This window comes from Lepisma saccharinum, chromosome 17 (genome assembly GCF_977018435.1).
Source record: "Lepisma saccharinum chromosome 17, izLepSacc3.1, whole genome shotgun sequence".
NCBI lineage: Eukaryota > Metazoa > Arthropoda > Insecta > Zygentoma > Lepismatidae > Lepisma > Lepisma saccharinum.
Window position 1 is genome coordinate 4,981,904 of NC_139245.1, and position 20,617 is coordinate 5,002,520.

The window sequence follows — 20,617 nt, forward strand, 5'->3', positions numbered from 1 at the left end:
ATTAAGGCTTTTAAGTAATTTCAATTTATTATTGTAAAAAAAAATAACTAAAATTCAGCAGTAACGAGTTGATCGTGAATATGTTCTGGGCTGGACCCAAGAAAATATGGAAAGCCTACTAATAACTATCATTGGTAAAATATGCAAATTATATGCACTCGGAAACATTTAAACGTTAATGTAATTAAAAACACTAATAATTTTCAGAATATTTCATTTTGATATTTGGACCATTTTTAGTGGAATGCCCCCTTTACAGTTTATTCTGATAGACATGCAACAAATTTCATGGCACTGTAAGTTAATTTAGGTGTTTGATTACATAAATGTTAATGAAATTTACATTGTGAAATCCAGATCATAAATAATGTGCAATCAGAAAGTGAATTTTAAACGTGAAAATATGTGTATGTGTGGCTGCAAACTCATTAGCCCCGTCTAGTTCGCTACACTTTTTGACTCTAGCACCATTTCCAGAGTGGTGTATGTGTGGTGTGTGCTATCTAATCAAAAGCAGCAGACAGGCATTTGTTGAATCTTCTGAACTTGAACACCGCTTTCAGTCTACTTGGTTCAATGTTATTTCCTTGCACTACCCTGACACTGGAATACAGCTGCACTACACTGAGTGTCAAAAAGTTCAGCGAACTAGACGGGCCTATTGACATAAATGAACAAATTTATGATAGTTTAAAATGTGCACTTACTCCTTCAGTTTTAGCTTCAGGGGATCTCCCAGACCAGGGCCTTCAATCACAAAGAGACCCTTCTTAAGAGGAATTGGCAGGGGATTGGTAAATGTGGCTTTGGCTGAGAATTCTTGCCCTTGAACCAAATCTCCTTCAGTCTGAAAAAAAAAAAAAAACAACATGTGTTGCATCTCTTATTGCAATCCTACAGTTTTGTATGTTACACTAAAGAAAAATGACTCACCCATACAAGTTAATGAACAATACTTTTTCCCATATCTATAAATATATTTTCCTATGTAAAATAATCAATACCAGCAGTTGATTTGAGTTCGGAAGTTTATTTTGTCTTTCCCAGCTGAAATTTTTACCCCATTTGGTTCCAATAGTCAATGAGTTTCGGACCTGTATTGGAACCAATTGGTGAATTTTAATGAATTGTTTAATTGGATTTCAGTACATTTTACAGTAAAAGATAGTTGAAAACAGTAGAATATGCACATTGTAAACAGTAATGAATTGGGTTCAATTGCAGGACAATTTCCAATTGGTGAATTGTATCCAATTGTAAGTCTGTATATATTGGATGCAATTCACCAATTGGTTTCAGTTGAGATTCCAATTGAACCCAATTAATTCAGATACCTTTATCGGGTATCCAATCGAATCAAATTCATTTCTGTTGAAACAAATTCAAACCAATTGCAATTTCAATTAGAACCAGTAGGCATTTCCAACTGGGTTCCACATTCTTCTCAATTCAATCAATTGAGCTGTCATAATGTTATAAATATTGATCTATGTATATAAGTAATATGTAAAAGTACATTGTTACCTTGTGTTACTCTGACTGAAAGATTTATTTGTCATGACGAAACATGCTTCGTTGAATTGTTTTAAACTTGTGCTCTTAAAGTTACAATGAGAAAATGTGGAGTACAGAGAACAAATGTTTACACTTTTGTAAACGATTAAATGCCATTACTATACTACCAAGAAACAGTAACATAGAACCTGTTGGAACAAAGACAGGGTAATGGTAATGTGTTACTTTTTCTGAGTATATTACCAAACTCTGCTTCTTTTCAAGTTAGAAAATATCAATGTATTTAACCATATAAATACGTATAATCATATCAGGTGCATACCTCAATCTTTATATCTGGTTTTCTAACTCGGAAGTCATCCAAAGCGAAATATTCATAGCTTGTGCCTTGAACTGTTCCCAGACAAGAAATATGGAAAGCACATTGATCCAAGAGTTTGTTGTAGTAGTCATCATATGAAACATCCATTCTTACTTCTTCCACTGCAAAGAATTATTAATGAATGAGCAATTAGAATTATACATCGAATATTCCTAAAGTCTGCCAATTAAGACATACTTTCGTATTAATCTATAAGATTATATTTTATTTTAAACTCTCTCTGGATGCTTCATGTTGACCAGGGCATTCACTTGTTTACTCCAGTTGTCTCAACCTCTGTGGCATGTGAATAATGCACAGTGTTGTGCTATGCAAACTTCCTGATGTATTCAGGATATAGGAAGTTCCATCAGGTTTATGGAATTAGCTGTTTGCAATAGAGGCAGTAAAAATCACGATTCGGCATGGAGGAAGGTCTCCATGGCCTGGGTGATAAAGAGGTGAGACAGACTGAGAAGGGACTGACTTTTGATTTGGATTGAGGAGAGAGAAGAGCTTGGAGAAAGGACTTGAGGGAAAGTGAGGTGAGTCCTGGTCAATGAGCAATGAAGCCTAGAGAGGTCTTAGTTTTATTTTATTCGACGTTACTTTGAATTTATCATCACTCTTCAGATAGGCAGGTAATTATCCTAACCCAGGCATGATTCAAGTTCAAACGTTCATAAAACCCAATGAGTGACCATTGTCTTTTCTAGTTGTTAAACTATTTTGTTTCAGTTGTGCCTTTCGCACTGCCAAGCATTTGACTTGTCATGTCAATGACGAGTGCTCTCATCATTGAGGATGAATGATGAATAACTTACATCACCCATTGATTTATTGTGGGAGTGGCAGGTTTTGATCCCCATCATTCTCTGGAATGATACATGGTGGAGGTGCATGGGTTTGCATAGTTAGCTGCCACATTTTAAAAGGTTTCAAATTGTTATAAGGGTGAAATAAGCAAGTTAGAAAGGTTATTTTGGGTAAATTGCAAATTTGATTAATTATACAAAAAAAACCTCACTTACTAATTCAAATTTTTCTTTAATATTTTCATTTGAAAACTGGCTTCTCCTTTACATACAACATGCATCAAAAACTTCTCTCTGCATTCCAGCAAATCTGTCTTAATTGATGTAAAAGAACTGTTAACCTGTGGTGTAAATAAAACCTCTGCAACCCCCACGTTGCGAGGGGGAAGGCACATAAGCTTCCGGGGTGCAGTAATGAAAATACCGATAGTTCACAAAACATTTCCTTTCGGTGTTAAAATATATTTATATATAACATATTTCTATGCCCCTACAACTACAAACAGAAAATGTTAATCACTAGAAAAGTAGAAACTGAAGCTTCATGAGCTTTCTTACCTGAGAAGTCATTTTCAAAGTTAAAATTGATCAAAAATTACTTGAGAACTACAATGACAAGAGTGAGATTGAGAGGACTGGCGCTGTTAAGCATCGAAAGTGATGTGACTCAAGAACTGGACTTTACCAAACTAGCTGCTTTCATCAAAAAACGCAGAGGTCTGCTGCTAATGGTCATTTAACAATATTGTAATATTTGCTTTCATAATTAAATATATAATTTTTCACAATTTGTTTGTTGTCTTAAAATTTCTTACCAGTTTTTACATTGATTCAAATTACATGTATGTATTGTCATATTTGTGCTATATACCTAATATAAATGTAGACGGGAATTAAATTTTAGAAAAGAAGCTTTTTATCTTCTTTAACTGAAAGTTGCAGAAGGCACAGAGACTGCTGTTAACCCTCAGTAATATTTAATAATCTGATGGTTTGAGGAATATGATGTTTTGAGTGTTACAGCATTAGTTTCAGATTATCCCATTCCCATGGTTACTCTCCTACCATATGGAATAAATACTTCGTTGCTTGTGTATATGTTCTTGGATAATTTGTGATATATATATTTTCCATTATAAATATTTTTTTATCTTTTGAATTGGATGGTTATGTCAGGGGTGCCCACAATGGTGTTTCATGACGTGCCTGCATCATGGGAATTTTTTGTGGGGACAAAATTTTATACCAATTCTATATATCTTCACACAAAAATGGGGGGGGAGTCGTTTCATTTGATTGACTTGTTATTGATTTTTAGTTATGGTTATTATGTACAGTTCTTCTACCTACCTGTGGGTTGAAATGAAACACCACCTCTTATGCCTTTAGAATTGGCTTGGTTGGGAAGGGGGGGGGGGGGTGCTGCTCGCATTAATACAGGGTTAGTCAAGCAGACAAACTGCTAAGAATAAGGTTCAGTACACTAACAATGGCAGTGAGCCTTAGCAGTTTTGTACGTTTTATGTTAGCAAACATGAAAGTGAGCCTACAGTACTAAAGTGAACATAGGAGGTGTGGCTAGAAAAAAACCGGATTGGTGTTGCTGTCGACAAACGGCAAGCGCGTGAAAGTCAAGCGATGCATGAGTGTATAACGTGATATCCTGCCTATGGACTGTGTGATTGCCCAGAGTGCGCGGCACTCAGTTCCGCTGTAGCTTGTGGACGAAGTGAACCGTACATCTGTGCTCCGTCGGAAAAATGTTAAGTGTGAAATTGGAACAGCGTATCAACGTGAAGTTTCTTAAGAAACTCTGAAAATCCGCCACAGAAACTTATGTTTTGTTAAAGAAAGTGTACTCGGAGATGAGTGTTTATCACCCACTCAATTGTTTGAGTGGTTTCAAAGGTTTAAAGAGGGACGAGAAGTGATCGCGGACGACTTGCATCCTTGACAGCCTTGCACGTCAAAAATGGAATCAAACCTTGCAAATGTCGGTGAATTGATTCGAATTTGGTACCCGAAGATCAATCTGTCAAACAACATTATTTCATTATAGTGCTGACGAGCCTTCGTGAGCGAGTAAGGAGATGACGACCTGATTTGTGGAAAGCAAGTCATGGATTCTTCAACAGGGCATTGTCAGTCAAGGCTTTTTGGCCAAGTATGGAATCCCAGTGTTAGAACATCCATCCTATTCGCCGGATCTTGCTCCGTTCGACTTTTTTTCCCCCCAAAGGTCAAATCAGCACTGAAAGGAACCAGATTTACGACCGTAGAATCTGTGAAAAAGCGACGAAGGTCATGAACATGGTTTCAGAAAATGATTTCCAGCACTGCTTCCAGCAATGGAAGATTCGTATGGAGCAGTGCATCGATAGTGCAGGGGAGTACTTTGAAGGGGATAATGTTCGTATTTACAAAATAACCAATAAAAGATTTTCTAGCAACAGTCCGCTTTTTTTCTACTCACACCTCGTATATTGCTTAAATATGTCCGCAAATTTTGTCTGACCAAAATAATTTGAGTAAATAATTCGGCACAGAGGGGGGAGCGAATGTTCTACCTTTTTGGGGGGATCATAGGCCTTGGAGGGGAATGGGCACCCCTGTGTATTGACACACAAAAATGTGTGTCAGATATCATGGAAATGCATGCTACATCTTTACTGATTATGCATAATATCAGTTTTCATTGAGAAATAAAAGTACAAGAGTAAAGCATAGAAGTGAAAAAATAATTCATTATTAAGCAGGCATCGAATAATGGTATTCTGCATGGATGATTGTAAGGAACGAAAATTAAGAAAATTTTCAACTCTATAGCATCAGTATCTTACACACTAGAATGGGATAGTGACGTTAAATATATAGGTGAAGCAAATATTGTGGAGAACATAGTTTCTACTTTACACATCTGTATCCAGAGAAGACTGGCATTTTCAGGTACCATTAGACATGTAGAGTTGGTTATCACTTATGGTAATAGAAAAACTTCGATTTCTAAAATTGTATGTACCTTTTCCAGCCTTGACAAGCCTCTCTGCCTTCTCAGTCTTTACAACCTTCTTGTCTCGTCCAGTGTAAAGGACGGTGTCTGCTCTGAGTTGGACTGTGACATTGTGGTCAGTGTTAGGATTCCTGTTCTTGATCACAACGACAACACTGCAAAATAATATCACAAGATTTACCACTTTCATCCCCTTTAAATGAATTTTATATTATTTATCTTTACACTAGCTAATTAAAATTCCTCTTTACAGTAAAATCAATTGGACACAATATATCAACATGTATGAAACCTTAATTAATCTGATATGTATCCCATATACCGCGTGAGGCACCTAAAAGTACCACCTGAAATAGCGAAGAAACCAGAAACAGTAGCGATGTGAGGTTTGCGGGAAACGATAATATCAAATGGGGCTCGTAAATCGGAGGTATGGGGTGGGTCGAAAAATTTCGACAAATGGGGCATCTGGAGCAAAGTCATATTTTTTTAAGTGGAACGATATACAATAACATGCATAATATAAAAGAGCACACACAGAGAAAACAACGCCGTTGGTCTCATGCATCTACTGCACATAGGAACGAAGATATGGCCATGTGAAAATATGTAAACAAACTAACAAGTGGCCCACTTGACCGTCAGTACCACGGCATGTACAAGTATGAGATGTTGGAAGCCATTGAACAAGATGAAGACAGAACGTGTTAAAGGAAGAAAAAATACAGTAGACATCGTCAGCACCATGTATTTGACAGTGTTACAGCATAATGAAAATGACCATGACAGTATGTCGAAGAACCACTGCGTAAGAAGCGAAAACCTGTCAAAGTGTGTGTTCAAAGTGGTGGCCGTCAGCTGCGATACAGGCAACGAGGCGCCCACGCAAAGATCGTTGCACAGAATGTAGCATCTCGTAGGGAATGTCCCTACAGGCCGCAGTAATGCGGTGTTGCATATCCTCTGGAGTTGTTGGCACATCCCGGTAGACAATGTCCTTCAGCTTTCCCCACAGGAAAAAGTCTAACGGTGTCAAATCTGGGGAACGAGCCGGCCATTTGACAGGCCCTCCACATCCAATCCAACGATTTGGAAATGTATTTTCCACACATGCTGTGGCGCGTCTTGGACTGTGAGCTGGCCACCCGTAATGTTGGTACCACATTTCCCTCCTTGTCTGAAGTGGTATGTCCTCCAATAGTACAGGCAGTTCATGTTGTAAAAACTGTATGTATCGGTCAGCATTCAGTGTCCCTTGTATAAAAAAAGGGCCAATGAGATGTTCACCCACTATACCACACTACACGTTCACACTCCATGGGCGCTGGCGTTCCACTTGGCGAAGCCAATGTGGATTTGTCACCAACCAATAGTGCATGTTCCTTAGGTTAACATTTCCATGATTGGTAAAAGTTGCCTCGTCAGTGAAGAGGATACGTGACAAATCGGGTGTGTCGTGTCGTAACATCCATGTGCAAAACCGAACACGGTCCACAAAATCATTCCCGTGCAGTTCCTGATGGAGGGAGATATGATATTGGTGAAACTTGTGTGTGTGCAGAATGCGCAATACACTTCGCTGACTCATCCCAGCATCCGTGGCAATTTCACGGGAGCTAACGTGCGGATTCACAGCAACAGCGGCGAGAACATTTGTTGCACCTGCATCACCTGTAGTTGGCTTGTTCCGCACACGTGCTCGTGGTGTTACACTTCCGGTGTCTCTTAATTTAATAAATAACTTACCAAACAGACGTCGAGATGGCTGTCGTCTGTCCGGATATCTCTCTGCGTACATACGGTATGCTTCTGAGGCATTCTTTCGGCATTCCCCATAAATCAGGATCATGTCCGCTTTTTCTATGTTTGTGAACACCATAATCTTCGCTCTTACCACTACGACTGCTTGCTATGAACTAACACGATCTCGTGGACCTGCTATCAAAACTTGCTCTGCGTAAAGGCAGTTCTGTCAGGCACCTGAGAAGTCTTATGCCGTGGTACTGACGGTCAAGTGGGCCACTTGTTAGTTTGTTTACATATTTTCACATGGCCATATCTTCGTTCCTATGTGCAGTAGATGCATGAGACCAACGGCGTTGTGTTTCTCTGCGTGTGCTCTTTTATATTATGCATGTTATTGTATATCGTTCCATTAAAAAAAATATGACTTTGTTCCAGATGCCCCATTTGTCGATATTTTTCGACCCACCCCATACCTCCGATTTACGAGCCCCATTTGATATTATTGTTTCCTGCAAACCTCACATCGCTACTGTTTCTGGTTTCTTCGCTATTTCAGGTGGTACTTTTAGGTGCCTCACGCGGTATATAATCTAGTGGATGTAATATTAATTTGAAACTCAATTATGCTGATCTATATCACAAATATGTTATCAAGGGTATGTAATATATATTTGTAACCATAACTGCTATATGCCATATATGTAATAAAACCGATATGTAATAATATATACTTGTAACTTTAATCATACTACATCCCAATACTGCTGCAGATAGAAATATCTACGATGTAGTCAACAGAAGAAGAATAAATTACAATTACATTCTGGAGACATTTCTGTAAACAAACAAGCAATCTTCATTCAGCCGTATTGCCTTAAACGTTCTAAAAATCTTAAGAATTAAACATCAAGAGCTTTCATTTTTATGTCAATGATAGTATATTATCTCATAATATTTTAAATGCAAATATTGAGCCTACGCAAAGCGAAGATTATAGCTGTAAATATTGAATTGCCATTATTGCATATAACAGGAGGAAATGTAACATTAAGAATCAAGGTCTATAATTTATGCTACCTACACCATAAAACATGCAGCTTATTTAAATTCAGAAAAACAAACAGAGGCTGAGAGATCAATAATTACTTAAGAATAATCATAATTCCTTTAAGCACATATATCAAAGCCAACCAGACTTCCTTCTATGCTAACATCCATACTATTTTAATGCTTATGCTAATTAATATTGTGGATGCGTGTTGCTTATTAATAACCTGCAAACATAAATTAGATTTAGAATTTTATTAGGATGCAGACTAAAAACCAATGTATCCAATTAATCCAATTAATAGTTCACAACTCGAACAAAGTTTAAAGTACTCATTATTATGTCAATTTTAGAACATTCTTTATCCTTTGATACGATAAGGGGAGGATACTCTCTCTGCATTCGCGTGTCTGGTTGGTTACATGGTGCAACACCCACTCATCTAGTTCGTTGATTTGGTTTCTAGTAGTGTATTTGGTGTCTGCACAGGTTACACTACGTTCTGGAGCGGTGTAGTGTGTGGTGTATGATCACGTGGCACATGATAGCTAATCAAATGAACGTTTAAAGTAGCAGACAGGCATTTGTTGATTCTTCTGAACTTGAACACGGCTATTCGTCTACTTGTTTGAACGTCATTTCCTTGCACCAGCCTAACAAGGATGCACCCACAGTACACAGTGTCAAAAAGTGCACCGAACTAGACAGGGCTAATGATTCCATATTTAGAACAATGTAACACGATTCATACCCCCCCCCCCATTTTCAGGGCCCTCCACATATATACACAGCTAGATAGAGTATATATATATACAATTTATTAAAAAACACAAGGTAAACATAATGTAGTTATCCAATTGAGTAACCTGCCAAAAATATATATCACTTTCCAAAACCTTCTGCAATTCTGTTCCAATTGTCATCTCTCTGTTATTAATTTAACAAAAATCTTTTTATAACAAACCAATCCTCTTAAATACGATCATGAAACAATACGACAACATATATGAAAACAAGAAAATCTCATATATAAATTACAACAGCAAAGAAGAGTATTTATTTTGAGCATTAGAAAGCAATTGAACAAGAAATTTAACCATGTAAATATAGCATACATGGATATCTTTCAGAACAAATACAGGTAAATGACTAACTTATCTGTACATACCTAAATGGCGAGCCAATGACAATGTCATCTCGAAGTTCAAACTCATAGTGAATATCATTGAATTCCTCATTGAGGTAATATCTGCTGAAGGAACTCTCAGAACTTCTAAGGGCTCGCAGCATCACTGCCCTTTCCTCAGGGCTCTCTGTGAATAGAATTTAAAAAATGTAGAGCATAAGTTAATTCTGGTGAAGTCTCATCATCTAGCTTGTACCTGGTACATAAGGATATCAGTGCACGTCTTTGGTATTAGGAGGAAGTTGTACTATATCAACTTGAAATATTACTTATGCACTATCCAGGGAATCTGTAGAGCAAGGCCGCTAGAGAAGTGGAGAAAGCTGCAATTGTTTTCCCCCTCCATGCAATCTTGTTCCACGTTCATTGGACTACAGTTACCAGCTTTCACAGCAGCGAGTACTGCTTCCTTCTGCCCACTCGATCCCCCCCCCCTCTTCTTGCTCCAGAGATAGCAGGACAGAGGATAGTAATTGCCTGCTTGGCGAGGTTGCAGATCAGGATAAAAATCCACCTATTCAATGGCTTGTAGAATCAAGAACTAGGCCTAAAACAAACCTACTAGAAAACAACATTAAAGATAAGTTGTTTGTATTTAATGGCCTCTACACGATGTTAAAGTTTGTGTGATGACACGTGTATAGGGGCTATCCACTGGACGGAAGTGCCTTCGCGCGGACGCCACAGTTGTAGCACAAGAACTTCCGGTTCGTAGGCTCACAACTAGGGGTGTGCGGATCCCGAAAAGTCGGGCCCGGGATTGGGAAAAAAAAATTCCCGTCCCGATCCCGACTTTTCGGGATCCAGAGCAGTCGGGAAATACCGAATGGTCATTTTTAAAAGTCGTTAATTCTCGACATTTTCTGCATTGTAAATATCTAGAACTTATCGAAAATTGTTCGTTATTGTACCAGAAATGCGAAAACAATCACTTAAAGTGAAAATGACGTGTATAATTCGAGATTTCCAGTGTTTCGGGAAATTTTGAACATTTCCCGTCCTTGAAATTTCCGAATGTCGGGATTTAAAAAATTTCCCATTCCGATCCAAAAAATTCTGTCCGCATACCCCTACTCAAAACATGCCGCTAAAGGAAGCTGAGATTGTGTCATGTATGAAAGGAACGAATAGGTGTGTACAAGGAGGATGTAAACTATGATAAGGGCTAAATAATCTCTCTTCATCCATTTCCTCGAGATCTAGGCGCCAAAATTATTGCAGTAGTCTCCACAGTAATGACATGACAACGGGTGTGCAGAAACCCAAAAAGTCGGCACCTGAAAAAAATTCCGTTCCGATCCAGACTTTGGAGAATATAATAGAATTAAAAAGCAGTGTATTCCCTACATATTTTATTTGTACTAAATGTACGAAATTTATTGAAATTGTTTTTATTCCAGAAATGCAACATAAAATCATCACCCGAGGGTGAAATTGTGTGTATAATTATCTTTTTTCTTGTATAGGGTAATTTTGAATATTTTCCGCCCCTATAATCTCGCAATTTAGTCTGGAAATAACATTATTTTTCCAGTCTTGAACGTCGGGACTTTAAAAATACCCCGTCCTGTTTCCTTCCCAAACCAAAAATTTTGCGTTCCGCACCCCTTACACTTCATTAAAGGTAGAAGAGAAATCATTCAAATCTTGATTTTCTCTCGGTTTTAGTGATATGAGCAAAAATATTACTTTTCCTTTCAAAATATGCTCGGTCAGAGTCAATTAGGTTACACGTTACGTTCTTGAAGAACACACGAACTGTACTAGGTATTAAATTTTTGTGTAACCAGACCAGATGATTTTTTTTTGTGTAACCAGAAGATATAATTTTTTGTGTGACCAGAAAACTAAGTGCGGGTACTATTATTAATTTTCGTCTTTTGCAATGGAAATCTCTTCAACATTGATAGAGAAGAGGTCCTAGGTCTGTGGTTTGAACACTGGTCAGGAAATGGTGTGTCATTGTGTTTGTCCCATCATTAATTTTTCCAGTTTATTAAACATCTTCATCGTCATGTTTAACACAAACAGCAAATTATAAATCACATGAGCGATTTGTATTTCTGCGTTAAAACTGGAACGAAACCAACAAGTGAGCATTGCCGCATCCCTCAGACTCGACCCGACTGAAGAAAGATGGAAAAAAAATCCTTTTTCAGCTTACTATATGTCCGTACATCTCACTTTTTCACTTAAAACATAAATGTATGCATCCAAAGATTTACATGCTTTAAGCGCTCTCGCTCTGTAGGAAAAATTACTTTATATTAAATATGTAGGCTACAAATATCACCAAATGCAACGACGATCAGCGAATGGATCTCATCCTGGAATAATGCTGTATTACTTCCTACTTGCTCATTCAATTGATATGCAAAGGCCTCTACTTTGCCCAGATATCTCTCCTTCTCCTTGTCGTCAAGTGCTTTTATATGATCCATTTCATCCGATATACAAAACGAAAAGAAAGGCCGCAAGTACGCGCTTGAATTACCCGGCCGTCATGAACTGGAAGTTGCTATGCTAGAGTTCCACAATCGATTGTGCCGTTCGATACGTTTTTGTTTACTCGTGGATGGCCCCTATATATCGTTTGTACTGTCTTCAGACAAGACCAAAACACTCAATACTCGTCTCGATACATTCCCCAGAGCCTCCAGGAATCGAACCCGGGTCTCCTTCGTGGCAGTCAGACGCCCTACCGATCAGACCACAACGGTTCTTAATTCCTAAGATCGATAAAAATTAGAAAAATAATTGTATCCTCCTTCCTTCAAAGTTAACCAATTGATATAAATAAACGTTAATTAAAACAAACCAATCATCAAAAATTTCTATGCACGATGGCCGGAATCATTAGCTTGGGGAAGGGTGGGTTGATTTTTCCTGTCACACCACATGGCATGCTTTATTTCTTCATCATTAACTCCTGGGAGTCCGTGTTTGCTTTCATTCCACATGCGTCATTCGCTATCATTCAGAAACTCCAGTCTTCCTATTGGGCGTGGGTTGGTGCGTTGTGATAGGCAAAGAGCCAAAGTCGGTTGCTTATGTAAGTGGGGGGGGGGGAAGTATTTCTGGAAATCTGTTCTTCATAAAGTCCTTTGTGGTGCGATCAATCGCAACTAGTGCTCGAAGTGGAGGGGGGCTGCGGGGATCGTATCCCCCAGCTAGGAATGTCTTCGTGTTAGAGCATAGGTGCAGCCCCTTCCTCCTGACAATTGACACTTTGAGCACAGACCGTAGTGGGTCCGTCTGAGAACACAGACATCGATCAGTCACGCAACTTAAGGCTGCGAGCCCTTCTGACCTATCCACATATGCGTTTATTGTAATTGCAACTCTGGTTAGTTCTAATAATGCACATATGGTTAATGAATAATTGAATTATTTGTTGTTTTAAGTCCACTTTACGCACAGAAAGGCTAATTGGGACTGAACCTACAGTTTAAAGTGGGATCCGAACTACTGTGCCTCCACCGGGTATCGAACCCGGGACCTCTTGATTACAAAGCGACGACGTTACCACTACGCCATCAGGGAGGCCATATGTATGGTTAGTTTAATATATTAATTTGGGTTATTTTACCTTCGCTTTTCTGTCACTTTTGGCTAGTCGCGAAGATGAAGATGAGTGATGATGATGAAATTGATGAATTGACACAAACACCCATGCCCGGAACCCGAGACCCCTGGCGTCGTATCGCGCTGTGCTAACCACTCCACCACGGAGGCCAGCACATAAGTGGTTAGGTTAGGAAGTTCAGGTTTTGGGGTTTAGAAACTTTCGTGATGGTCGACCCAGTGTGAGCTCGTAAATCGACCATCTTAGTTCATGTACTCGGCGTTTCTGTAACTCGCGATTAATTTTAACACAAACAAATATTATATCATTTTACAAATTAGAAAGCTTGTTCCGTGCAGCGACAAACCATACAGACTGCAAGAGTTTTACTGCAACAAGTTTATGAAACGCTTTCAAATGGAATTATTTTGTGCTATTGTGCATGGATTTGTACAAGGTTTTCCATTACAGAGTATGAGAAAGTAATACCGTCTCAATGCACCATCTATTGTCATTCGATTATTGTAACCTTGATAAAATATCGCTGTAATTTCACTTAGGAGAACATTTAAGAATTTGTTGTTTTTATGGAAAACTTCTCGAATTTTGTAATGGATTCTTCTGTCTATCGAAACTTTAAAGCTTTTAGCAATTGTTAATTTTCGTGTACCATAAACAACTCAGTATTTCCAAAATACTACATCCATCTGTCTTGTCTGTGTGTGTTACATTCAACTTTTATACACCATGTGCAACCCACAGAATCCAAACATAATATACGTGCTATTGAAGCTGATAAATGCTGTATTATGACGAAAGGTGGACAAAGAAAATTTTGAACGTCACAGAAAATTTTGAACTTAAGGAGCTCAGCTGCTGAGAAACATTTTGAATTTATTATGAGTCGGAAGGAAACAAAATAATTGTATTGGTCTATTTTCTCCAAGAAAATTAAGTAGAAAGGGAGGAAGCCACCTACCGGCGAGCCTGTGATTCTAACTGGTATAATTGCATACAAATAACATATTACTTACTATCGGGATACTTGTAAGTATCCGTTATATCCAGCCTAGTGTCGCTTCCAATCGCCTTTGTGCTGATAAATTGTCCAATTCTGAAATAAATAAAACAACAAGGCAATAAAATAAATTGAATATACAACAGCAACGTCGACAACACTGTAGTTTAGCCTTTTTTCAATAGGGTCGTAAAGAAGTGGAAAATTGCCTGGACTGAAATATTTTCAAGCAGATTCGGATTGAAATAAAAGAAAAATGACTAGTTAGTATTGAATTGTATTGCATTTTTGCTGTTTCACGCCGATTTTCTGCCACTTTAAGACTAATCTCGACGAATGGGAATGAGTAGTGAGTGATCAGAGGAACACCATGTCCAGGTCGGGACGCGTATTTACAAACCCTACAGTGCTGCAGAACCAGAGGTATATAAAGCTTTCTTATTGGCTGTGTGCACCGGAAGTGTTTTATGTTCCGTGTTCCTTGTTTCTTCGTATGGAAATATAAGACTCGTGATTATATAGTAATAAAGTTTGTAATCAGATTGCCGAAATTATGTTAAGAAATATACGTTTATATAATAAATATAATGTTTAAAATTATATACGTTGAACATACATAATTTTCTCAATTGTCATTGGTAGTTACAATGTTTGCACTGATGTGACTTTAAATAGAAAAATCATTCACTTCAAGATGAGTTCTGATTTCTGTCTTCTAAAACATTGATTTAAATAATTGTGCTAAAATATCAACCTTAGTATAAATGGGTTTCTTATCTTGTTGGAATGGACATTTGAAATCTACGCTGTTAATTTGAACCCTGCCATCTAGCGTTACCTTGAAGGAACGCTGCATTAACTTCCGGAATGGCAGCCAATCAGAAGCCAAATATCGCTGGAGGTTCTGCTGGGTTTGTAAATACACGGTCGGGACGTGACGTCATGAAATTTGGTGGCGGAATCGATAGTTGACAATTTATCCGGCTGAATTGTAATAACTTTGTACATTTTAGCCGATTTGATAGTGATGGCTCAATTTAAATGCCAATGGAAGGCAGTCGTACCTTCATTTAGACTTATGAATTGACCATTAGAATCCTTGGATATGATCAGTTAATCAGAACTACCACATGCCTCCAACCTGGAATCCCTCGATTACAAGGCACGGTCGTCGCGATATCAACCTTAAAAGTGGTCGTAGAAAGAATAACAACATTTTATTATTGTTGGGAGGAAAAATCCGCAACACAGCAACTACCAGAATATGGTCAGCTCATGTTTCTGGATGGCTGAGGTACCCGAATAATAGTACGTAGTATATCTCTCGGATCCGCCACTGGACATAACTGAATCTTATTATTTCAATTCGAGCCTGTTGGTAAATTTGACAATCAGGATTAAAGAACCACCCGAGATTACAATATTTGGTTTGAATTATATTGTGTAACCATGAAGTGATTACGTGGAACATGTAGGAAGTTCTGCTGAAAATTTTGTCTACCTTTTTCAATTGATTTTACAGGTTTTTTGAAACATCTACTGCGTTCAGATTTTCAGAGAGATGTAAATAAATTAATAAGGAAAAATGAAATGTAACTTTTATTTACAGCCACCATCTTATGTTAAATACACTACATACATATGAAATATAATGCTGAAGAAGATATTGTCACTTGTATGTTTCTACTGTAGGTTTTCAGTAGATCAATGGGCGTTTTGAAACATCTACTGTGTCTAGATTTTTAAATAGTTATAAAAAATAAATTGTTAATCAGGAGCAATGGAAAGTTATATTTACAGCCAACACGTTGAGCTAGACTCACTATGTACAATATTACATCTAATGCTGAAGAGAATATTTCACTTGTAGTTCTTCTACTCAACTGTACATACACAGTAGGAAACCATTGAATTTCAATAGATTTCCAAGAGACAGAGTAGAGTTCAATTAATAACAGTAAATTTTGTCTACTGCAGACAGTAGAAGTTTCCAGCAGGGAGCAACTGCAAACTAGAAAGTATACAGGGTAGAGCCTTACCTCTGAGGGTTCTTGTGGAGAAGCTTCAACGGCTGCCACGGTCCCAGGTACCTCCAGTAGACCTCGTCGGCGTTGACCTCCGAGAACACGAATGCGTGGTCGAATGCCTTGAGGACCTCTCCCTCCTTCACGGCCACAACGGACGCTGGGCCGCAGCGGTACATCTCGTCGCTCTCTTCTTGAGGAGTGGCGTCGATCGCTTGCCAGCCGCCATATTGTGCAGGGAGCAAGTCTGCCCTTTGCATCCAGGCTTCGTTCCAAACGTGGAAATTCCTGTGTCAAAAGAAGCAATGACTGTGTTTACAAGTTTTCTTTCAAGGTACAATCCAAAGAAAAAAAGGGCACGTGGCAAAGATTTATGAGGCAGGAGCGTCTATTCCAGGCTATCTGGGCTATCTGAGAAGCCTGAAGCCTAGAAAGTAAAATAGTGAAGTAAAATAGATTAGAAACTGTGAATTAACCTATTTGAAAAAGAGGATAATGGCGATTTTGAAATTTGCAACCTGGATTCTTAGGAGTTGGCAACCTGAACTCCAACGGGTTGGCAACCTGAACTCCTACGGGTTGGCAACCTGAATTCATACAGGCTGGCAACCTGAATTCATAGAGGTTGGAAACCTGAATTCATAGAAGTTGGCAACCTGAATTCATAGAAGTTGGCAACCTGAATTCATAGAGGATGGCAACCTGAATTCATAGAAGTTGGCAACCTGAATTCATAGAAGTTGGCAACCTGAATTCATAGAAGTTGGCAACCTGAATTCATAGAGGATGGCAACCTGAATTCATAGAGGTTGGCAACCTGAATTCATAGAAGTTGGCAACCTGAATTCATAGAGGTTGGCAACCTGAATTCATAGAAGTTGGCAACCTGAATACATAGAAGTTGGCAACCTGAATTCATAGAGGTTGGCAACCTGAATTCATAGAGGTTGGCAACCTGAATACATAGAAGTTGGGAACCTGAATACATAGAAGTTGGCAACCTGAATTCATAGAAGTTGGCAACCTGAATTCATAGAGGTTGGAAACCTGAATTCATAGGGGTTGGAAACCTGAATTCATAGAAGTTGGAAACCTGAATTCATAGAGGTTGGCAACCTGAATTCATAGAAGTTGGCAACCTGAATTCATAGAAGTTGGCAACCTGAATTCATAGAGGTTGGCAACCTGAATTCATAGAGGTTGGCAACCTGAATTCATAGAGGTTGGCAACCTGAATACATAGAGGTTGGCAACCTGAATTCATAGAAGTTGGCAACCTGAATTCATAGAAGTTGGCAACCTGAATTCATAGAGGTTGGCAACCTGAATTCATAGAGGTTGGCAACCTGAATTCATAGAGGTTGGCAACCTGAATACATAGAAGTTGGCAACCTGAATACATAGAAGTTGGCAACGTGAATTCATAGAAGTTGGCAACCTGAATTCATAGAAGTTGGCAACCTGAATTCATAGAAGTTGGCAACCTGAATTCATAGAAGTTGGCAACCTGAATTCATAGAAGTTGGCAACCTGAATTCATAGAAGTTGGCAACCTGAATTCATAGAGGTTGGAAACCTGAATTCATAGGGGTTGGAAACCTGAATTCATAGGGGTTGGCAACCTGAATTCATAGGGGTTGGCAACCTGAATTCATAGAGGTTGGAAACCTGAATTCATAGAAGTTGGCAACCTGAATTCATAGAAGTTGGAAACCTGAATTCATAGAGGTTGGAAACCTGAATTCATAGAGGTTGGAAACCTGATTTCATAGAGGTTGGAAACCTGAATTCATAGAGGTTGGCAACCTGAATTCATAGAAGTTGGCAACCTGAATTCATAGAAGTTGGCAACCTGAATTCATAGAGGTTGGAAACCTGAATTCATAGAGGTTGGAAACCTGAATTCATAGAGGTTGGAAACCTGAATTCATAGAAGTTGGAAACCTGAATTCATAGAAGTTGGAAACCTGATTTCATAGAGGTTGGAAACCTGAATTCATAGAAGTTGGCAACCTGAATTCATAGAGGTTGGAAACCTGAATTCATAGAAGTTGCAACCTGACTAGCGTTGGGATGGTAACGTGGCTTCCTTGAAGACGTCAAGAACGAGTCTAGTCTTCCCCCTTCCTCCATAGCCTTGGACCAGGTCTCATAGTGAGCTAGTCCATGTCTTAGACTCAGCACACGCCACTGTTATGAGGGTATTATGACAACAAACTATAATAAGAGCATAGCGCTCCCTTTTCGTAAGTCGGTAAGTGGGATGAAGTTTGTCCTCTTATTTTATTATAGGTAGTAGTGTGATCTAAGGTGTTATGCTTTAGGCTACAGGACGGGCGCAGGTTCGAGCCTCCTGGGGAAAGCGTAAAAGCTTTTCTCCCGAGATTTCGTCCTTTGCATGGCCACCCACCACGTGAGGAAATTGGGAAGCTTCGAATTAGTACAACGGAAACGTACAACAACGACTGGGGGTTCGTCGTGCTGACCACACGTCACCCCGTAACTGCTTGGATGATCTCCCACCTCTGGTGAGAGTGAGGCCGGCAGTCGGTAGGCAGGCCCTGACCCTCACCGGTATTATAGTAGTAATCAGTTTTACCACAGATATATAAGTTTTCTATTAGCCTCTAAAATTATAACAAAGGTCCGTTTACGATCATTTTGACCCTAAATTCACCCTTAAACCCGCCTAAATAATATTCTTGAACTCCCACCGCAATGGAAAAATCTTTCCTTGAATACTGACAAGGTATTCGAAAGTTACTGTTCGTCATTCAAAAATAATTCAAACGAAACATTTTAAGTTCGTCGCCATGCAGTTCTACGAAAAGGGTGCAAGACTACCTTCCAGAGATATTCCTGCGATTATTGAATTCGCGTATTTTATATCTATAGAGGTGGTATCTATGTCGAAACTTCAAAAGAAACTCAAGATAAATACCACATATAAACGATTTATCTCGTTGCCACGCACAGAATATCTGTGGTAAATGGCTTGAGTGTTCCTTGAAAAAGTACTCGTTTTTATAACGTTGTTTCTTGAGTAACCTCTTATCTGTTAGGAATGAGTATAATAGTCAGGTATTTTGCAGAATCTATTCTTTACATGGATGTACATCATTCTATTGTTTCCTAACCGCAAGTAAAAGTCACACCTTCACGGTCAGTTTTCAACTCCGAAGCACTGAGGCAGAACTGAGGCTTCTCAGGTGGAAGGTTTTCTCGGAATCCATCGCTTCAGGGCAATGGTGAAGTCAGGCTTGACAGCTGTTGCAATTTAACAGTGCCATCTCTTGTCTTTTTTGTGGCAGAAGAAGTGGAAGCAAGATTTCGAAATGTGCCTCTCAGCGCCTCTCAACGTAATATTCTGGAACTTCTTGCGAGGGGCCGTTCCCAGTTAGAGTGCAGCGGTTTTCCTGCCTTAGATGAAAATCTGCTTATATATCTTCTTTATCTGTAGTTCTACCATACGATCACATTGTTCCCAGTTTAGGCCGGTCTGCCGAGTTCGACTAACGAACGTGATGGTCACAGTGTATCAGAAAAATTGGTAATGTGCTGGTGGAGTTTACGTTCACAATGTACAATCCCCGGCAAAAAAATGGGACATCTAGATCATGAAATACTGCCTTCTCTACAAGGTGTTATGTGTGTTGTCTAACACTACAGCGATAAAAGGATTTTAGAGCAAGTTTTCAGTGGAAACTTCCACCACTGCCGCAGAGTTAGGCAACACACATAACGCCTTGTACAGAAAGGAGTATTTCAGGATCTAATTGTCCCATTTTTAATGCAGCTGACTGTACCGATAAGGTACTTTTGTGAAACTCATTATTCAAAGCAAATATTGGAAATGGTGAACAGAGTGAGTAATTGAGATTTTTGGATGATATATCTGTGCGTATTCTTAATAACAAAAAATATCATTGTAGGCCGCACCAGCATTAATGCAAGCAGTAAAGCTATTTCCACGGTTTTGAGGTAAGGTGACTGGCACCTGTGAAGGTGACTCTTGTTCGATTCCCGGGACAAATTTGTTTCTTTTTTCCTTACTGGGAACCAGATCAATACCAGGTTTCAATTTTTAAAATTTCAAACTAATCTACATTTCCAAAATATTTACACCCTTCATAAATCTTCCATTGCCAAATTCTAAAACCATTAGCTAAACTTTACACACAAAAGCGACATGTCAGTTAAGTACAGTTGCAATGAAGTATACAATTCTTGCATTTTTATTATTTTACGTGACTTTTCTACCACTTTTGGCCAATCCCGACAATGACAAAGGATGATAAGAAAAATTGATGAAGGCGACACTCGCTAAGA

At 38.8% G+C, this 20,617-nt stretch overlaps 1 protein-coding gene across 1 annotated transcript in view; it reads right to left on the bottom strand.

Moving 5' to 3' along the window:
- Window positions 1–20,617, bottom strand: part of Tg (Transglutaminase) — a 122,699-nt gene that overhangs the window by 3,057 nt on the left and 99,025 nt on the right. The window contains exons 8-13 of the mRNA XM_083138852.1: window positions 16,304–16,576; window positions 14,281–14,360; window positions 9,664–9,808; window positions 5,711–5,856; window positions 1,838–1,998; window positions 708–847 (exon numbers count right to left, since the gene is read on the bottom strand). Of these exons, the coding sequence (XP_082994978.1) occupies window positions 708–847; window positions 1,838–1,998; window positions 5,711–5,856; window positions 9,664–9,808; window positions 14,281–14,360; window positions 16,304–16,576 (945 nt within the window). The remainder of the gene's footprint in view (window positions 1–707; window positions 848–1,837; window positions 1,999–5,710; window positions 5,857–9,663; window positions 9,809–14,280; window positions 14,361–16,303; window positions 16,577–20,617) is intronic.